Here is a 17997-nt window from a genome sequence, read left to right as displayed (position 1 = left end):
TGTTGCAGGAAGCCAAGGCCTGAGACAGCTCTTGGCCACCCTGTCCCCTGCAGAGTTACAGCATGGTTTGGGTGGAAAGAGACCTTAAAACTCATCCAGTGCCACCCCTGCCATGGCAGGGACACCTTCCACTGTCCCAGGCTGCTCCCAGCCCCAATGTCCAACCTGGCCTTGGACACTGCCAGGGATCCAGGGGCAGCCACAGCTGCTCTGGGCACCCTGTGCCAGGGCCTGCCCACCCTCCCAGGGAACAATTCCGAATTCCCAATATCCCACCCAGCCCTGCCCTCTGGCAGTGGAAGCCATTCCCTGTGTCCTGTCCCTCCCTCCCTTGTCCCCAGTCCCTCTCCAGCTCTCCTGGAGCCCCTTCAGGCCCTGCAAGGGGCTCTCAGCTCTCCCTGGAGCCTTCTCTTCTCCAGGTGAGCACCCCCAGCTCTCCCAGCCTGTCCCCAGAGCAGAGGGGCTCCAGCCCTTGGAGCATCTCCGTGGCCTCCTCTGGACTGGCTCCAGCAGCTCCACGCCCTCCTGATGCTGTTCCCCAGGGCTGGGGGCAGCTCTGCAGGTGGGGTCTCACCTGAGCAGGGCAGAGGGGCAGAATTCCCCCCTCCCCTGCTGGCCCAGCATCACCAACATGGGGGGGAGGGGTCTCTGTGCCCTGGGGGAAATTGTTCCTCCGTGTCCTAAAGCAGCTCTGGGTGAATCCCTACCTCTCCACTCTGCTCTGCTCCCCAGGGACATCCCTCCCCTGCTTTCAAAGCCCTCTTTTGGGGTGGATTGTGGTGCTGTGGGTGCCCAAACCCAGCCCTGGGCTGGAGGAACACAAGTGGGAGCAGAAGCTGTGCCCGGGATCGTAGCTACTCCTTTATTATAATTCATGCCGTTACGTCGCTCCTCCTCAGAGTTAGTATGTTAAACATTGGTCAGTAGATATATATCGATATAAAAATGGTGAAAACACCCCCTCCCCTCACCCAAAACATCAGAATGGAGCATGGCACCAGGAAGGAAGAGAAACGAGGTTTGCTGAGCACCAGAGAAGCTGCGATCGGCTGAGGAGCAGGTGGACACAAAAATGCAGCTGGGAGAGGAACACAGGGGGGGCTTTGCTCTGGGGCACGGGGGCTCTCCCCTCCCTGCACCACAGGGATGGCCTCAGGGGAACAAAACACAGCTTTGGACAAAGGTTTCCCATTGCTGTGATGTGGAAAGTCCTGAAAATAATTGTAACAATCACAATTACAATGCTAACAAAATGCACATGCTTTGGAGAGTTGAAGTCAGGTTTCCTCCACAGGCTGCCCATGGAGAATTGGGCCCAGGTTTGGCCACGAGGTGACCTGGAGGAATTTCAAGCCTGCTCTTTTCCCATCACTGGAGGCCTCCTGTGGGCAGAGGAGTGTGTGGCACTGGGACTGGCACCTCGAGGCCACAGCCACACGTGGCCAGGCTGCCTTTGGAGGCAAAGCACCTTTTGGAGGCAAAGCACCTTTGGAAGTCAAGCACCTTTGGAAGTGAGGCCACTGTAGAGGCTGAGGAGAGCTCTGAGCAGGGCCAGAGTCTGGGGACACTGACAGGACCCCCTCGTGCCCTGGGGACACTGTGACAGGACCCCTCGTGTCCTGCATCCTCCTCTGCTTTGCTCCCTGAGCCTGGCACAGCCCTGATGCTCATGAAGATGCAACCCTGAGCACGCCTCTGCCCCCACCTCAGCTTGTGCTTCGAGGGATAAAAACTGGTCCTAAAAATGACAAGGGCGTTAAGGACAAATAGGGGAACACCCTAGTCCAGGTTGGTCACCGTGGGAGTCTGGAGAACCTCCTCTCCCAGTTAAACTGGTGTCACCATCTGCTCATGGGGTGACCTGCTCCCTGTTCCCTGCTGCCAGTCCCGAGGTGACAGGGTGCAAACCAAGGGGACAAAATCCCTGCTCCGCCCCACTCCCCACAGAGGCTCCTCTTCATCCATCGCCCAGCAGCCACAAGCCACGCTGGCCACCCGCGGCACCTGAACCCTCCTCCCTGTCTCCCCTGGGATCCCGAGGGAAGGGCAGAGCCCCGGGGGTGCTCAAGCCCCGTGGTGATGCCCTGGGGACACAGAGCAGGATGAGGCAGGAGCGGGGTGAGCGGTGCCACTTCCCTCTATGGCACCTGAGGGACCTGGCTCCGCTACTAATAAATAACAACATCAGAATTTCAAGTAAAGTCCCTGTTCTGCCCAGCTCCCCCCTCTCCCAGCTCTCATCCAGCTGGGGCTGCAGTGGTTTAACTGGGAACCTGCCATTGTGAAGCTCGGGGGCCAAGGGGGTCTGTGGGGGACGGGTTTGGGTGACACCGTGGCCGGAGTCTGTGGGAGCCAGGGGAGATTCCCAGGGCAGGGAGGGCATGGCTCGGGCAGCCCTCCGGCGTAGCTTTGGCCTTCCAGTTTTGCCACGGGGGTCCTGCTGTGTCCTAGTGCCCCTGGCAGGTTTTACAGCACATCTGTCGGAAGTAGGTCCGGCTGCAGAACTTGAACTTGAGGACGAGCGGGCAGTAGGCCACCTTGTTCACATCCTTGCACTCTGCAGGGACACAGAGAGGGGGAGCAGGGTCACAGCCAGGCTGAGCAGATCCTGGGGGGCTTTGCCAGGAAGCTGAAAGATGCAGCTGTGATGAAGAAGCTGCCGAGGACCTCACTAAAAAAAGCCTGTGTTGTTCAAGGTGCAGCTCCTGCATTTCTCAAGGTGTAGCTCATTCATTTCTTGGGGTCATGGCACACCAGGTTGGCCTGGGACCAGAGGCGACCAGAGCCATAGAATGGCCACACTTTCAACAGAGTGATTTGGAAGGGACCTTAAGCCCCATCCAGCCCCTGCCATGGGCAGTGACCCATCCCACCATCCCAGGTTGCTCCAAGCCCCAGTGTCCAACTCGGCCTTGGACACTTCCAGGGATGAGGTCTCCCCACCCGAGAGCCCAGCTGGTGCTGTGCTGGCTCCAATGTCCCTGTCCCCAGTGGGACACGTGTCCCCTCCCCGGAGACCCCTCACCTTCAGGGTTGTCTGTGGGCCCTGACTCGCACTTGGTCTCGCACTGCTGCATCCCGGGGGGCTGCAGGGCCTCCACACATTCCATGGATGGCTGCCCAGTGTGAGCCAGGCACTGGACGGATCTTCTCTGCTGGCCAAGGCCACATTGGGCAGAGCACTGTGGTGAGAGGAATGAGGGATTTGTCTTTACAAACAAGCTGTGGGTCTGCTGGTAGATAAAACCAGCACTGAGAGATAAAAGAGACAAGTATTCCACTGATTGATGAATGGAAAAAGATATTTGCCTTTACAAACAAGCTGTAGGTTTGCTGATAAATGAAATTGGATATTGAGAAATGAAAGAAGCAATGAGGAAAAACCATGAGTTCCATAAGAATTAAAATTTAAAAGGGAGCGTTATACATTAGAGGGGAATCTCAAGTATCAGGTGTTCTGGGAAGTCTGGACCTCTCAAGTGCCTCAGCCAATGGAGAAAAAGAGAGGGAAATTGGGATAAAAAGAAGGCTGCATCCTCCAAAAATTGGAGATCCCAGGGGAATGACCCATGGCCTCTCCCTTTATTTAAATAAAGAAAAAGGACTCTTCTGTTTCCTTTCTGGACATAAACCTCTGGTGTTTGTGGATTAATTTTCCTGACAGTGGGGACAGCACAGAGGGAGCTGCTGTGGCCACCACAGCTTTAGGGATGTGACAGGAGTGGGCACAGATGGGGCTTTGGGAGTGCAAAGGGTGCTGGAGGTGGTTGTCCCTTCCCTTCCCAGCTGGCACTCCCTGGCATGACCAAGTGCTGTGGCCCTGCATCCAAAAAAGCCTGGCTGGATTCTCCAGGGCTCAGGGAGGATCCCTCATCCAGCCCTAAATCACCAGCCTTTCCCAAGCCTTCTGCACCCCAATGTCACCCTTCAGCTCAAGGTATTTTGGAGGGCAGGGAGGAGGGTCAGGGTCACCCCACTGGGCTCTGGGGGGTTCTTCAGGCCACCTCTGCAGCCGCTGCCCTGATGCCCCCAGCAACCCATGGGGACCCTCTAATAACTTCTGTGGGGTCCTGCTAAGCCAGGGACACCCCCAGGGTCAGCTCAGCCCTTAGGTCACCACCACAAACGAGCCAAAAAGGGAGGGCAAAGAAAACTGCCACGGGGTCCTGCTGTCCCCTGGATGGCTGCGGTGGCCACCCAGGGTTTGGCTGGCCAGTGAAAGCCTCCTGCACCACAGGATCTGAAGGCCTGGGGAGGCTCCCCCGTGGGAAGTGCTGTCCCTACCTCTCCCCACTCGCCGGTGACCCAGCGGGGTGGGGGGCAGCGCCGCAGGTTGCACCTCATGCTGGTGGGGGGCTTGGCAGCCTCGTGGCACTGGGACGAGGGCAGGGTCACGCTGTGGTCGCCACTCTTGCACAGGACAATGCGGTGGCGGAAGCCGGGCCCGCAGCTCGGGGTGCACTGCAGGGACAGGGGACACAGTCAGGGTGGCCAGCAAGGAGGGGACAGAGGCAGCTCTGGCTCCCCATGTGCTGCTCCCACCTTTCCTGACTCCTGAGCTACAGCATTCCCACACTGCACTCTCCATGGGCATCACTGGTGATTGGCACTGTCCTCCTACAGAGCAGTGCCCTCAGAGAAGTGAGGAATGATGTCAATCCCAGAATCAGAATATCCTGAGCTGAGACCCACAGGGATCATCAGTGCAGCCCCTGTCCCTGCCCAGACACCCCAACAATCCCACCCTGAGCATCCCTGAGAGCGGTGTCCAAACGCTCCTGGAGCTCTGGCAGCCTTGGGGCCGGGACCATTCCCTGGGGAGCCTGGGCAGTGCCCAGCACCCTCGGGGGAAAGAAGAACCTTTCCCTGAGCTCCAGCCCAAGCCCTGACACAGCTCCAGCCCTTGCTGGGCTCCTGTCCCTGTCCCAGAGCAGAGCTCAGCCCCTGCCCCTCTGCCTCCCCTCGGGAGGAGCTGCAGCCCCCGAGGAGTCTCCCCTCAGTCTCCTCTGCTCCAGCTGAACGAGCCAAGTGCCCTCAGCTGCTCCTCAGACCCTTCCCCAGCTCCGTGTCCCTCCTTTGGCACTCGCCTCTGACCAGTCCAGGGCCACCCACTCTGGAGGACATGTTTGGTTGTTGCAGGGCTCCAGCATCTTTGGCCGTGGCTGGCTGCAGGAGGCATCATCCAGGTTTTTCTCCTCGCTGGCAGAGATCTTCCTCTTGCAGAAAACGCTGCGGGTCCGGACGCCCTCGTTGCAGCTTCGGCTGCACTCGGACCAGTTGCCAATGGCCCAGCTGGAGATGGGCAACAGCAGAGCTTGGAGGGGCACACTGGGCTGGGCTTGTCCCCACACTCCTGCTCACAGCCCTGGTCCTACTCCAGCCACAGCCTCCCAGGCAGCTCTGGCTGAACCACAGGGTTCCAGCACCTCTGCCCTTCCCCTCTGGGAGAGGAGCCAGGGGCTGGGACAATTCCTGAATACTGGGGGCACAGAGGAGAACTCCCCCACCCCATTCTCCAGCAGAGCTGCTCCACCCAGGCAGTGTCACCTGTGGGGGCTGCGACTTGGGAAATGCAGCCAGGGGGGAATTTCAGTCTCTTCCACCCTGGCTTTCCCCTGGCTCCCTGCCCCTGCTCCAGGTACTTACGCCGGGGGACAGGGCTCGGTGTTGCAGCTCCTCTGCCGCTCGGGCACTTTGGTGTCAGCGCTGCAGAAATGGTTGGGGACAGTTGAGCCATCGGAGAGCTTCCTGCACACCACAGACTGGATCTGGCTGCCTGCCCAGGGAAAGGAGGGAAGGGGGAAAGGGAGGAGGAGGAGGAGGCTGAGGCTGGAGCAGAGCCGGGCTGCCGGTGCCAGCCCCACAGCTCAGCTCCTGTGCTGTGACACAGCAAGCACTTGTCCCTGCACGTGGAGCCTGAACTTATTCCTCCATTCATAACCAAGGGCTTCTCTGACATCCCCAGAAAAAATGGATGGTGTGGAATGATGGTGTCAATGCCTGGATATGGCACTTTGGGTGACAAGGGGGGATCGGGCACAGGTTGGACTCAATGGCCCTGGAGGCTTTTCCAACCTCGATGATTCTGGGATTCTAGAGCTCAGCAGCCAGGGCAGGACTTGCCAGAGGATGGAGGATCACAGCATTCCAGGGATCTCTCACTGAAATGAACCTGTCCTAACCCTGGGCCTTTCTGGGCAGCACTTGAGGAATAACAGGAACACGGAGGGACAACACTTGATCCAGGTCTGACGTAGAAGACAAGCCGAGCTTTAAACAGGGAACATTATCGGGCCATTCTCTTCTGAATACCAGCTTGGTCCCTCCCAGCCAGGCTCTCCAAGGTCCTGAGAAATGGCCCAACGCTGTGTGCCAATCCACATAGGAAACAGTGCAAGGATTCAGAGAAGCACCAGGTGTGTTTCAGGTCACAGATATGAGGCCACAGGGGCTGTTGTGATGAGCTGACCTGTCCTTGACCATACCTGATAGTGTCCAAGGCCAGGTTGGACACTGGGGCTGGGAGCAGCCTGGGATAGTGGAAGGTGTCCCTGACATGGCAGGGGTGGCACTGGATGGGCTTTGAGGTTGCTTCTAACCTAAAGCCATTCGATAATTGCATAGATTGCATGAGTTAATGGGTTTAAAAAGGAGTGGAGTGCCAGGACACAGGGAATGGCTTCCAGGGAATGGACAGAGGGCAGAGCTAGAAGGGATATAGGGAAGGAACAAGGAGAGAACCCCAGGCAGGGGGACAAGGAAGGAACCCCGGGCAGGCGAGTGCTGCCCTCAAACTGCTCACACAGTCATGGAATGGGTGCAGGGTTAAGAGAGCTGGGGGTGTTCACCTGGACAACGTTCCAGAGGGAGACCTGAGAGCCCCTTGCAGGGCCCAAAGGAACTGCAGGAGAGCTGGAGAGGGACTGGGAACAAAGGATGGAGAGACAGGACACAGGGAATGGCTTCCACTGCCACAGGGCAGGGCTGGATAGGATATTGGGAATTAGGAATTGCTCCCTGGGAGGGTGGGCAGGCCCTGGCACAGGGTGCCCAGAGCAGCTGTGGCTGCCCCTGGATCCCTGGCAGTGTCCAAGGCCAGGTTGGACGCTGGGGCTTGGAGCAGCCTGGGACAGTAGAAGGTGTCCCTGCCCATGGCAGGAGGTGGAAAAATTTGATCTTTATGGTCCTTCCACCCATACCTGTGGCCCAGCTGAAGAGACCACCCAGGTTCTTTGTCCTCACACTTCCTGACACAACTCTCACGTGGCTGAGCGTGGGGTGGAGCGATGTAGAGACCCAAGAGCTCCTCAGAGCCACCCAGAGTCCCAGTCACAGCACTGGGGGGTCCCACACGTCCCCCCAGAGCAGCCCAGCATGGAAGCTCACCCCCTGCACATAGCACAGAGCACTTGGTCCATGGGGTGTAGTGCCAGGAGTACTGGCTGGAGCCATCCCTGCCCACGGGAGCGTTGAACTTGTAGCGGATGCCCTGCAGCTCTGTCCGTACCAGCACCTGTGGGAAAGGCATCCCCAGGACATCAGTGACACCCAGTGAGCACCCATAGCCCCTTTGACACCCAGGGCAGCTGGAATCTTCCCCTGTGCCTTTTCCTGTCCCTCCCAAAACTGTCAGGGCAGCCACCAGGCAGTGGTGACAGCGAGCAAGCTCCCAGGCACTTAAAGGTGGAGTCATCCCAAAACCTGACAGATTAGGGCAGGAGACTTGGGAATTGGGGAAGGAGACCTGAGAGTGCCCAGTGTGAGCTCTTGTCCCACCTGGGGTGACTCTTTCAAAGGCTGGACCTGGCACTGGGTGCCATGCTCTGGCTGACAAGGCAGTGTCAGGTCACAGGTTGGACTCGATGGTCTCAAAGGGCTTTTCCAAGCTCATTAGTTCTGTGATTGGGTGAATTTAGCCCAGATTACCTCTGCTCTCTGTGTCCCTTTTCTCCCAACACACACACATCAGGGGCTGATCAATCCCCAGGCAGCCATGGCCAGGTCCCTCTAGCCCAGCTAGGACCATACAGGGAGGGGTCTGAAGTTACCAACCATGACAAAGAGGGTGACGTTGGTGGGTCCCAAAGCCTCCAGTGACTCGGGCTCTTCAGGGGACCTCCTGTAGTGGAAGGTGGTGCCGGCGATGTCGAAGCGCCGGGGGGGATCGATGGAGAGCTTCCCATTGATGAAATATTCACCACTCTCCCCTCGCAGTGCTGCCAGGACAGGGGAGGGAGGTCAGCACAAAGGCTGGAAGCACCTGGGCCAGCTTCAGCCAGGTGCTTCTCACCTGCCGGGCTCAGAGCATCACCAGGACAGAGAGTAAACGGCATCAGCCTTGTCCCACAGCGAGGGCACAGCTGGGGGCTGGCTCAGGGTCACACAGAGTCACATTCCCTGTACCCACAGGGAGCTCAGCTGGGCTGGGGGCACCAGGCTGGGGGCGAGCTGTGGCCACGAAGCCAGGCTCAAACCCAGCTGTGCAAACTGGGTCGGGGCTGCTGGAGCTACTGGCGCCGCTGGAGGCGGCAGCCGGGCTGTTCTTGCCCGGGAGAGTCGCTAGAGGGGGACCGGAGCGCTCTCTCCTTCCCGGCCGCACTCCCCCGCTGTCCCTGCGCTCCCGGCACCGACACCCGGGAGCGGCCCCGCTGCCCCCGCCGACCCCATCGCGCTCGGGACAGGGAGGATCCTTCGTGCTGGTGAGGCTGGAGGATGCTCCCTCCATCTGCCAGGAGAGATCCCAAGGTGGCAGAGCCTGGGGACAGCGCTCTCCTCAGCGCAGAGTCCCCACGCGCAGGGCAGGGAGGGGTGGCGGCAGCATCGATCCCAGCAAAGGATGCTGGACGGGAGGGATGCTGCCAGGAGAATCCTGCTGGATGCTGCAGGCACCGAGCAGAGAGCCAGGGTGAGCGCCCTGGCCTGCCCTGCCTCACTTGGGAGGAAAAAGGAGGGGGGGAAAATCCTTGTTGCGAAAGTGGGATTGAGCAAAGGTCGAAAACCAAGCCCGAGGAAAACGTGAGCATTTTTAATCCCCAGGATGGCAGAGGGCATGGCAGGGAGCCACAGGCAGTGCCAGGAACTGAGGGATGTGGGGTTCGCTCAGGGTTGGGGTGCTAACGCAGGACAGGGACACTGGAGGACACACAGCCCACGCTGGCCTGGGACACGCTGCCCTGCTGCCTTCCCCTCTCCCCAGACCCCAGCCTGGAACCCCCCACCCCATTCCCAGCTGCAGTGGGAAGTTCTGCTTGCCAGGCCTTTCCCAGACCCTGGGTAAATCCCAGGGAAATGGCAGGGCCTGGCTGGGATTTCAGCATCCCCAGCCCCATCTCACCCAGGTAGTTGATTGAGAGGTTCAGCTCCCGGATGTCGATGTGGACGGAACCCTTGGGGATCTGGATCACCTCCTCGTAACCTGTGGGACAGCCAGGTGAGTGGGATTTTCAGCCCCCAGCCCCGGAGCCAGAGATACCCTGGGCTGGATGGGAGTGTGAATCAACCCCTTATCCACAGGGAAATGATGGAAAAAGCATTTGGGGCACCAAAATAGAGTGGGTTTTCACTGTGGGCTCTTGTGATGGGGCTGGCTGTACTGGGAACGTGCTGTGGAGCTGGGATCCACACTGGTTGGACCTGTGGAGCTTGGGAGGAGCTTGGAGCTCTGTGTCAGAGATTTGGGTGCCATTGGAGGCTTGGCTGGTGGGCAGGAAGGATTGGCTCCCTCCTAGCCTGGTCCTACCCCTTGGGATGTTGCTCTGGGATATGTCCTTGTTGTCCCCAGGGCCAGGTGAAGTCAAGGAGCGATTTGAGGGTGACCAGGCCCTTTGTTCCCTACCTCCCTCGGGCAGGGACTGGTTGAAGACACCCTCGATGGTCTCACAGGAGCTGCCATCTCCCCCACACACCCGGCACTTGTCCTCCTTGGAGTCGGAGCCCAGCACCCGGTCACAGCCCACGTGCTGTGGGAAGGAGCAGCAGGAATGAGCCAGCCTGGAGGGTCCCTTCCCTCCCCACACCTGCCCTGCAGCATCCCAGGTCCCCTCACTGCCCCGGACACCTCAGCAGTGTCACCTCAGCACCCTCTCCTGGGAGTGTCTCTCCAAGGCTGGGACAGTGCAGGCAGGAATCCTGGGATGAAGCAGAGGTTGGGATGCCTGTGAGGAGCCCAAGGGAAGTCCTGTCCCTGCAGCTCAGGTGTCCTTGTGGCCTCTGTCCCTGTGCCACCACCTATGGGGTGGCACAGTGGTCACCAGCACAGCTGTGGCTCCTCTGGTGCAATCCCCCTTTGTTCCACAGCCCCATGGAGACAAAAAGATCCCAGAGATACAGGAAGGGACACAGACAGATACACAGTCTGTCTGTCTGTCTGTCTGTCTGCCTGCCTGCTGGGGGATGTTGGCCACTCCACAGTGCTTTCTTAAAATGAACTTTTACAGCTCCCACCAGATCCCATTGCAGGGGAAACATCAAAGGGCCTGGGGCTGCACAGGCTGGGAGTGCAGAGATCCATCCCTGGGGCAGGGAATGCCTCAGAGTGGGTGAGCACAAGCCCAGGGTAGAAATGTTCCTGCTCCCACTGGGTGTCCAGGCAGAGAAATCATGGAATTACAGGATGGTTTGGGTTGGAAGGAACATTAAAAATAATTTCATTCCACCCCCTGCCATGGCGGGGACACCTCCCATGATCCCAGGCTGCTCCCAGCCCCAATGTCCAACCTGGCCTTGGACACTGCCAGGGATCCAGGGGCAGCCACAGCTGCTCTGGGCACCCTGTGCCAGGGCCTGCCCACCCTCCCAGGGAACAATTCCTAATTCCCAATATCCCATCCAGCCCTGCCCTGTGGCAGTGGAAGCCATTCCCTGTGTCCTGTCTCTCCATCCTTTGTTCCCAGTCCCTCTCCAGCTCTCCTGCAGTTCCTTTGGGCCCTGCAAGGGGCTCTCAGGTCTCCCTCTGGAACGTTGTCCAGGTGAACACCCCCAGCTCTCTTAACCCTGCACCCATTCCATGACTGTGTGAGCAGTTTGAGGGCAGCACTCGCCTGCCCGGGGTTCCCTCCTTGTCCCCCTGCCCGGGGGTCTGTCCCTGCCCCATCCCGGGGCTGTCCCACCTTGCACTCCCCGTTGACACAGATGTCATTGGAGTCCTGCCTGCACGGGGTCCCGTCCACCACGGCCGCCGCCCTCTCCGTGTAGAAGTTGAAGCCCTCGGCCAGGCAGTTGAGGGAACAGGCCTTGACACCCCCTGGGGAAGGAGCACAGCTTCAAACGGGGCTGCCAAGCAGAGGAGAGATGTGGAAAACCAGGAGGATGCTCCTGGAGGAGGGAGCCAGGCCCTTGAGCTGGACCCAGATTCCTGGGTGGACACTGCTCCTGCACAGCCTGGGGACGTGGGCTGGATGTGACGGGGAAAGAAACAAAGTGATTTGTCCTTATCTGGGTCAATCCTGGCACTTTACAAATTGTAAAACCCTTCTGCCCACTTTACCAACAGGGAAACTGAGGCAGCAGCTCCTGAGTAACCTTTCCAAGGTGTTTTCAGCTGCCAGAGCAGAACAACAAAGTTAGCCAGAGAAACCATACCTTTCTGTCTGAGGCTTCCTAGCAAAGGTGATGACAGCAGTGTGAGGATGAAGGAGAAGGATATTCAAGTTACAGCTGAAATTTCTGCATTTCCTATATTTTCCAACAACCTTTGCCAAAGCATCACCCCAGGAACAGTGCCTGAATATCTGGATAAAGCGCCTGGGAGCAGGATGTGGGTCCAGCAGAGCATTCCCTGGGTCCTGCCAGGGATTTTATCAAATCCTGGTGTGGCTTGTGGCATTTGCTGTGTTTACTGAGCATCCCAGGAGACCCAGCAGGACCCTGGCAGAGGTGCCTGAGCTGTGACAGTTCCCTCCTGGAGGCACCAGGCACAGTCCTGAGCCCTGTGCCAGAGCCGGGAAGCACCTTGGATAGGAGAAATGGGAATGTGCAGAACTTGAAACTCAACACAGCACATCAAAGGGGAAGAGGGAGGGGAGGGAGGGGGCCCAGCTGTGCCTGGGAACACTCGAGAGCAGCTGGGGGGAAGAGAGAGCAAAGCTGGGAGAGGGAGGAACAGAAGGAGACAGGAGAGGGGAATTCAGCAGCTTGGAGGCATTTTCTGGAGCAGGATGCCTGGGCAAGCCCCTGGAGAAGCTCTGGGAAGCAGCTGCTGAGCAGGGGGAGCTCAGCAGCCACCTCGGAGAGCAGGGGCTGCCCTTGGGGTCCAAGCAGGGAGCTGAGACTCGGGTCCTGTGGTCACACTGCTCCATGGGGGATGATGCCTTGGGATTCCAGCTTTTAAATTTTTCATATATTTGTAATCCTGCAATTCTTTAGTGTATAACTCGAAACTCCATACACAGTGTTAGCTGCTGTTCTCCCATTTTGGTCAGACACAACAATTCCTCTCTAGGCCTGGGAATCAAGGACACCTCTCAGTCTCAGGTCCTGAGAGATGGAAACAAAAGTGAGTTGGGGGGGCAAACTTGGGGTAAATGACTTCATTACCTGAAGCTGTAATTGGGAGATTAACCCCCTAGTATACAAATAGACCAAACTTATAAAAGTGTGAAAACCCATGATCTCCTGCCCATTTTTGGGTGTAGCCCCTGGAGGGTCTTTGTCCCAAATGTACCTGAAGGCCTTGCAATAAATATAACTGCTTTAAATTCTCTCAATTTTGCCCAGCCTCTGTTTTTAGGTAGTCTGATAAGGCATCAGGGATTAATCCCTGCTGGCTCTCCTCACTGCTCACTTGGGAAAGGCCTTCACAGGGGAATCCCTGCCCTTAAAATCCCATGGAAGAGGAACAGGGAAAGGGAGAGTGAAGGAGGGAGAGAGAGAGGGGTGACCCTGCATTGGTCCCCATGTCCTGAATGCCACTGCTCCACGAGCTGGCTGGGCCACCTGAGATCTAGAATAGTCCCCACACCCTCCCTGGGGACAATTTCCAGGCAGGATTTGCCCTTGGCAGCCAGGTCACCATCCCACCCTCTAGAGGAAAGGAGACTGGAATCACTGCCCAGCATCTGTTGGGAACTGGAGTGTCCTTGACACTCAGGGGGCCCCTGGGCAGCACCTTGTCCTTGTTCAGGTGGCTCCAGTGACAGGTGTGTCCCCAAGAAAGCAGCACTGAGCACAGCAGGGGTAAGTCTGCACCACGGCAAGATCCTCTGGAACAGCACAACATGCCTTGGAATTCCTGGAAATGGGAGGAGAACAACTTCCACAGAACGAGTGGGAAGTCTGAGCTAAATACAATTATGGAATCCCAGAATATTGAGTTTGGAGAGACCCTCAGGGATCATCAGTGCAGCCCCTGTCCCTGCCCAGACACCCCAACAATCCCACCCTGAGCATCCCTGAGAGCGGTGTCCAAACGCTCCTGGAGCTCTGGCAGCCTTGGGGCCGGGACCATTCCCTGGGGAGCCTGGGCAGTGCCCAGCACCCTCGGGGGAAAGAAGAACCTGTCCCTGAGCTCCAGCCCAAGCCCTGACACAGCTCCAGCCCTTGCTGGGCTCCTGTCCCTGTCCCAGAGGGGTGAAAACCCCAGCCTGGCATCATCCTGCAGATTCTGGTCCCCTCCCTTCACTTGGGGGTCTGCCATGGTTCCTCCTTGGCACATTTAAGAGAGCTATTAAAATAGAATATTTCCAGCAGGCTGCTGCCTCCGAGGATGTTTTGTTTCTCCTGCCTGCCCTCTCCCATAGACGAATTAAGCCTTATTACAATTTCTGACGAGCAATCTCCCGTTTTCCTCAAGCTCCTGCTCCTCCCATCGCTCTCCCAGAAATCCCGCATCGGCCAAGAGCAAAACGAAGAACGCAGCGAACAAAGCAAAGCAAACAAACAATTAAAGCCTCACTCCACGAGGTATCTGCGGACTGCTGAGCTCAGCGCTCCTCTCCAGGGCTCTCCGTCCGGACCCGGCTTTGGGCTCCGGGATCGCTGGAAATCAGCGCCAGGGAAACAACCCGACCTCAAGGAACCCGTGTCCCTTCTTCCCAAATCCCTGCAGGACTGGTGGACCCCTCCTCCGAGCTGGTGGGGCACTCCTTAGCTGCAGGGTGGGGATGCTCCATGCCCGGGATGTTTCCCAAAGAATTGTGGAGGGAGGCACCCCCGAACCCACCCAGCCTTTTGGGAAGCCTGAGAGGATGAGCTGAGCAGGGGAAGGGGCTCGGCAGAGGACCAGGGTGGTGAGGGGATCCCGAGGTGCCCAGAACCGAGCTGAGGACAGATTCCCTGGCAGCTGGAGGGGAGAGTGCCCAGGGATGAGGCTGGCAGCAAGGAGGGATCCTGGGGGGCTGCTGGAGCCAGCGGGGAGGGAGGGACTGACACCCCCCCCATGCTGAGGCCTCTGGGCACTGCTGGAAGGGGTCAGGAGGTGGGGACCGGCCCTCACTGCCACCCCAAAGCCTGGTGGCACAGGAGCGGCCACAGGGCCTGGGGGCAGAACATCAGTGGAAGGGAAGGAGAGGAGGGAGACATTCCCTGGAGTCAGATCTATGACATGGGGAAGGTGGAGGTGCAAGGAATGTCCCCACCTCCCCCAGGATGTGCCTCTGCCACCCAAATGTCACCAAGGATCACAAAACCCCCAGGCATGTGAGGATGAGGGTCTTCGTGCTGCTGAAATCATGAAGACACAGAGGGGGTTGGGTGGGAAGGAACCTCAGAGCCCATCCAGTGCCACCCCTGCCATGGCAGGGACACCTTCCACTGTCCCAGGCTGCTCCAAGCCCCAATGTCCAACCTGGCCTTGGGCACTGCCAGGGATCCAGGGGCAGCCACAGCTGCTCTGGGCACCCTGTGCCAGGGCCTCACCACCCTCCCAGGGAGCAATTCCTAATTCCCAATATCCCATCCAGCCCTGCCCTGTGGCAGTGGGAAGCCAATCCCTGTGTCCTGGCACTCCAGGCCTTGCTAAAATTCTCTTTTTTTTCCAGCCCTCTTTAGGTACTGGACACAAACCAGTTCTCCCCAGCACTGAGAGAGAGCCCAGACTTGTGCAAAGAACTTCCTTGACCTTCCCCACCTCCATGGTCCCTTGCTGGGCCACCCCAGAGGACAACAGAGACACCGAATAAACAAAATAAAAGTGCTCCTCGTGACCATTGCCTACAGGCAGTGTGGGAAGAGGAGATGAAGCTCCTAGATCCTTCAAATCATGGCACTGTCAGCACTCCAGCCTCCTGCCAGGGGAGAGGTTTCATCACTTATTTTATAGCAGAGGAAGCTGAAGCAGAGAGAGAGAGAGGAAGGGGCTCTTTATGAAAGCAAAAAAATCCATATCAGGGTCAGGTGACATCTCAAGGGTGATGTTCAGCTGGCTAGCCAAGTCCTGGGCCATGCCTGGGGGGGAGAGAGGTCTGGGCCAGGGCAACTCCAGCCTGCAGGGTTGTCTCCCATCTTGGCATCCACTGGGGTCTTGGGGTGACTTTACATCCTTACAGTTTTATTACATTTTTATTGATCCATCCCCTGCAACCCCAGCACAGCTGCTCCAGCTGCAGGAGCCCTGCTGGGAGCTGGGCTTGTTTACACAGCTGGGAAGGATTTCCCCAGTCCAGTTCATTAACTCTACAAAAGAGACGAGCTGTTCCTCCTCATTATTAAGAGATTTCTGCCACAGAGCCTCCTCCTGCCCCCTCTCCTCACCAGACCATTCTGCAGGACCCAGGGCTGACCTTGGGAAGAGGGAAGTGCTGCTCTTTGAAGGATGCCATCCCTTCTCCTGCTCAGGAAGCTTTCCCTGCCTGCTCTGTCTCCTCCCTTCTCTTGTCCACCTTCCTCTGCTCTCTCTGCAGCTGAGGAACCAGCCTGCAGGAAAGAACAGCTCCAGAGCTGCAGGGACTGGCTCTGGCACAGGAGGAGGTGACCCAGGTTCCTGCAGGGATGCACTGTCACTGTCACCTGAGAGGAGACACCACATCCCAGCAGCACAGAGAGGGCAACCTGTGTGACCAGAGCTGTGGAAATCCCGAACAAATGTCCCCAGACCCCTTGGACCACAAGACCCATCCCTGCAGAGCGTGAGGGAGAGCAAAGCTGAGCAGTCCGTGCCCCAGACTCACCTCCCCGGTAGGTTTTCCAGGTGTAGTACTTCCCTCGGAAGGGCACGTTGTCAAACTCGGAGCACTGCAGCTCTCGGAAATCCTGCGAGCCCGGCGGGCAGTCCTGTGGTCACACAGCCACCACTCAGCCTGGGGCTGGGACGGCCTGGCCTGGCTGCCAGGAGGGCAGGGGCTGCTCCAGGCATTGCCACCGGCCCCTCGGGGACAGGGACACTGGCCATGGGGCACTGCCATCAGCCCTGACAAGGGGGTCTTGCCACCAGTCCCACTGGGACAGGGACATCAGCCCTGACACTGGTGCAAGGGGACAGGACAGTCCCTCCTGCACAGTTGGGCACGATTTGAAGACCAAGAGCACGAGGAGGGGCCCCAGTAGCTCTGACTGAGGTGTGACCCTTGGGAGCAATCCCTCAAAACCAGGTGCAAAGCCCAGGCAAGCAGCAGGACCCATCTGTTTCCCTCACCAGCAGCCCGTGGATGTTAAAACTACAATCCCCCAGCTCCCAAGCTTCACTGAGCATCCCCCTCAGCACAGTTTTTTTCTGTAAATCTTTGAGGTTTAATCCTCAGCCGCAGGAAGCAGAGTCTGACCCACCCTGCTCTCACCTGAGCAGCCGTGCAGGTGCAGCCTGCGAGTGGCAGCGCTCTCCTGGCACAGCTGGAATCCTCTATCTCCCCTCCCTTCCCTCCTTATCTTCAGGCCCCTCTGGATCCCGTGCAGCCCACCCGCCCCAGAACCGGCTCCCACACCTGCCTGGTCCTGCCCGGCATTCCCCATTGCGGGATTGCTGCCGGCTCACCCCGCCCAGCTTCAGCCTCCTCCTCCTCCTCATCCTCCTCCCACGGCTGCACAGAGCACCCCGCAGCTTTGTGGAGAGGGCTCATCCCCCCTGGACAGAGCTCATCCTACTGGGAGAGGGCTCATCCCACTGAGACAGGGCTCACTCAACCCGGACAGGGCTCATGCAACTCAGGAAGGGCTCGCCTCACCTGGGTAGAGCTCATCCCAATCTGGACAGGGATCATCCCAGTCCGGACAGGGCTGATCCCATTTGGAGAGGGCTGATTTCCCCCGGACTGGGCTGATTCCCTTCCTCCCATCCCTCCCAGCCCTGCCGCCGGGCTGGCACCACTCACATCGGTGTTGCAGGAGCGGTAGCGTTTCCTCTCTCCCAAGCAGTACTTCCCTCCGATCGTGGGCCTGCCAAAGAGGGAAAGAGATGCTGGAACTGCTCCAGGCACTGTTTGGGGCAGGTTTTTGCCCCGAGGAGTTTGGGCTGGCTGTCCCAGGCGGCTTTTCCCAACCCTGCTCTGCACAAGGACCAATCCTGCCTGGGCACGGCTGGAGCATAGCCCCCAAAATCTCCTCCTGAGTGCACAGAGGGCTTGCACAGAGGGTTTGGGGGGTGTGGTGCAGCCCCAACCCCAGCGCAGGGCACAGAGCTGGACGTAGGCGTTCAAACCCTGCCAAACCTTCCAGGAGTGATTACTAAAATGGAAGCAGGCCCAGCTTTATGTGGATGGACCTAAGAGCAGCTGTCACTGATACTCAGGTGACATGGAGGGACATGCACAGGGCTGGGGTGGCACTGGAGGAGTGGATTATTGTCAGGGTCTTTAATAGGATGATGTAGAGAACGGCCTGAGGGTGCTTCTCCTTCTCTCACTCCCTTTCTCCCCCCCCACTGCCCTCCCAAAAATGCATCGATGGAAGAGGCAGAAATTGGTGGGTGAGCCAATTCTCTAACTGGGAAATTTCCTGTCTCCTCAGGGCAGCGCCATCTGTGCCAGCTTTACGCTTCATTCTCTGCTGTTTCGCTCCTTGCCAAGCCTCAGGCACTTCCAGGGCTCGCAGGAGGGAAGGCAGAGGCTGAGAAAGCCCCTTCCCCAGAGG

At 58.4% G+C, this 17997-nt stretch overlaps 1 protein-coding gene across 4 annotated transcripts in view; it reads right to left on the bottom strand.

Annotated features, from left to right (window-relative positions):
* Positions 1-847: 847 nt before the first annotated feature.
* The window catches only part of ADAMTS10 (ADAM metallopeptidase with thrombospondin type 1 motif 10), a 62972-nt gene continuing 45822 nt past the window's right edge, over positions 848-17997 (bottom strand). For all 4 annotated transcript variants that reach the window (XM_062510195.1, XM_062510196.1, XM_062510197.1 and 1 more), the window contains exons 14-25: positions 17241-17304; positions 16104-16206; positions 11109-11242; positions 9836-9959; positions 9335-9415; positions 8053-8216; positions 7387-7513; positions 5647-5776; positions 5088-5292; positions 4285-4461; positions 3026-3182; positions 848-2557 (exon numbers count right to left, since the gene is read on the bottom strand). In XM_062510195.1, coding sequence (XP_062366179.1) covers positions 2448-2557; positions 3026-3182; positions 4285-4461; positions 5088-5292; positions 5647-5776; positions 7387-7513; positions 8053-8216; positions 9335-9415; positions 9836-9959; positions 11109-11242; positions 16104-16206; positions 17241-17304 — 1576 coding nt within the window. In that variant the 3' untranslated portion in view covers positions 848-2447. The remainder of the gene's footprint in view (positions 2558-3025; positions 3183-4284; positions 4462-5087; positions 5293-5646; positions 5777-7386; positions 7514-8052; positions 8217-9334; positions 9416-9835; positions 9960-11108; positions 11243-16103; positions 16207-17240; positions 17305-17997) is intronic.

The sequence above is a fragment of the Cinclus cinclus genome, chromosome 28, assembly GCF_963662255.1.
Source record: "Cinclus cinclus chromosome 28, bCinCin1.1, whole genome shotgun sequence".
Classification (NCBI taxonomy): domain Eukaryota; kingdom Metazoa; phylum Chordata; class Aves; order Passeriformes; family Cinclidae; genus Cinclus; species Cinclus cinclus.
This window is presented reverse-complemented; position numbering and strand designations above follow the sequence as displayed.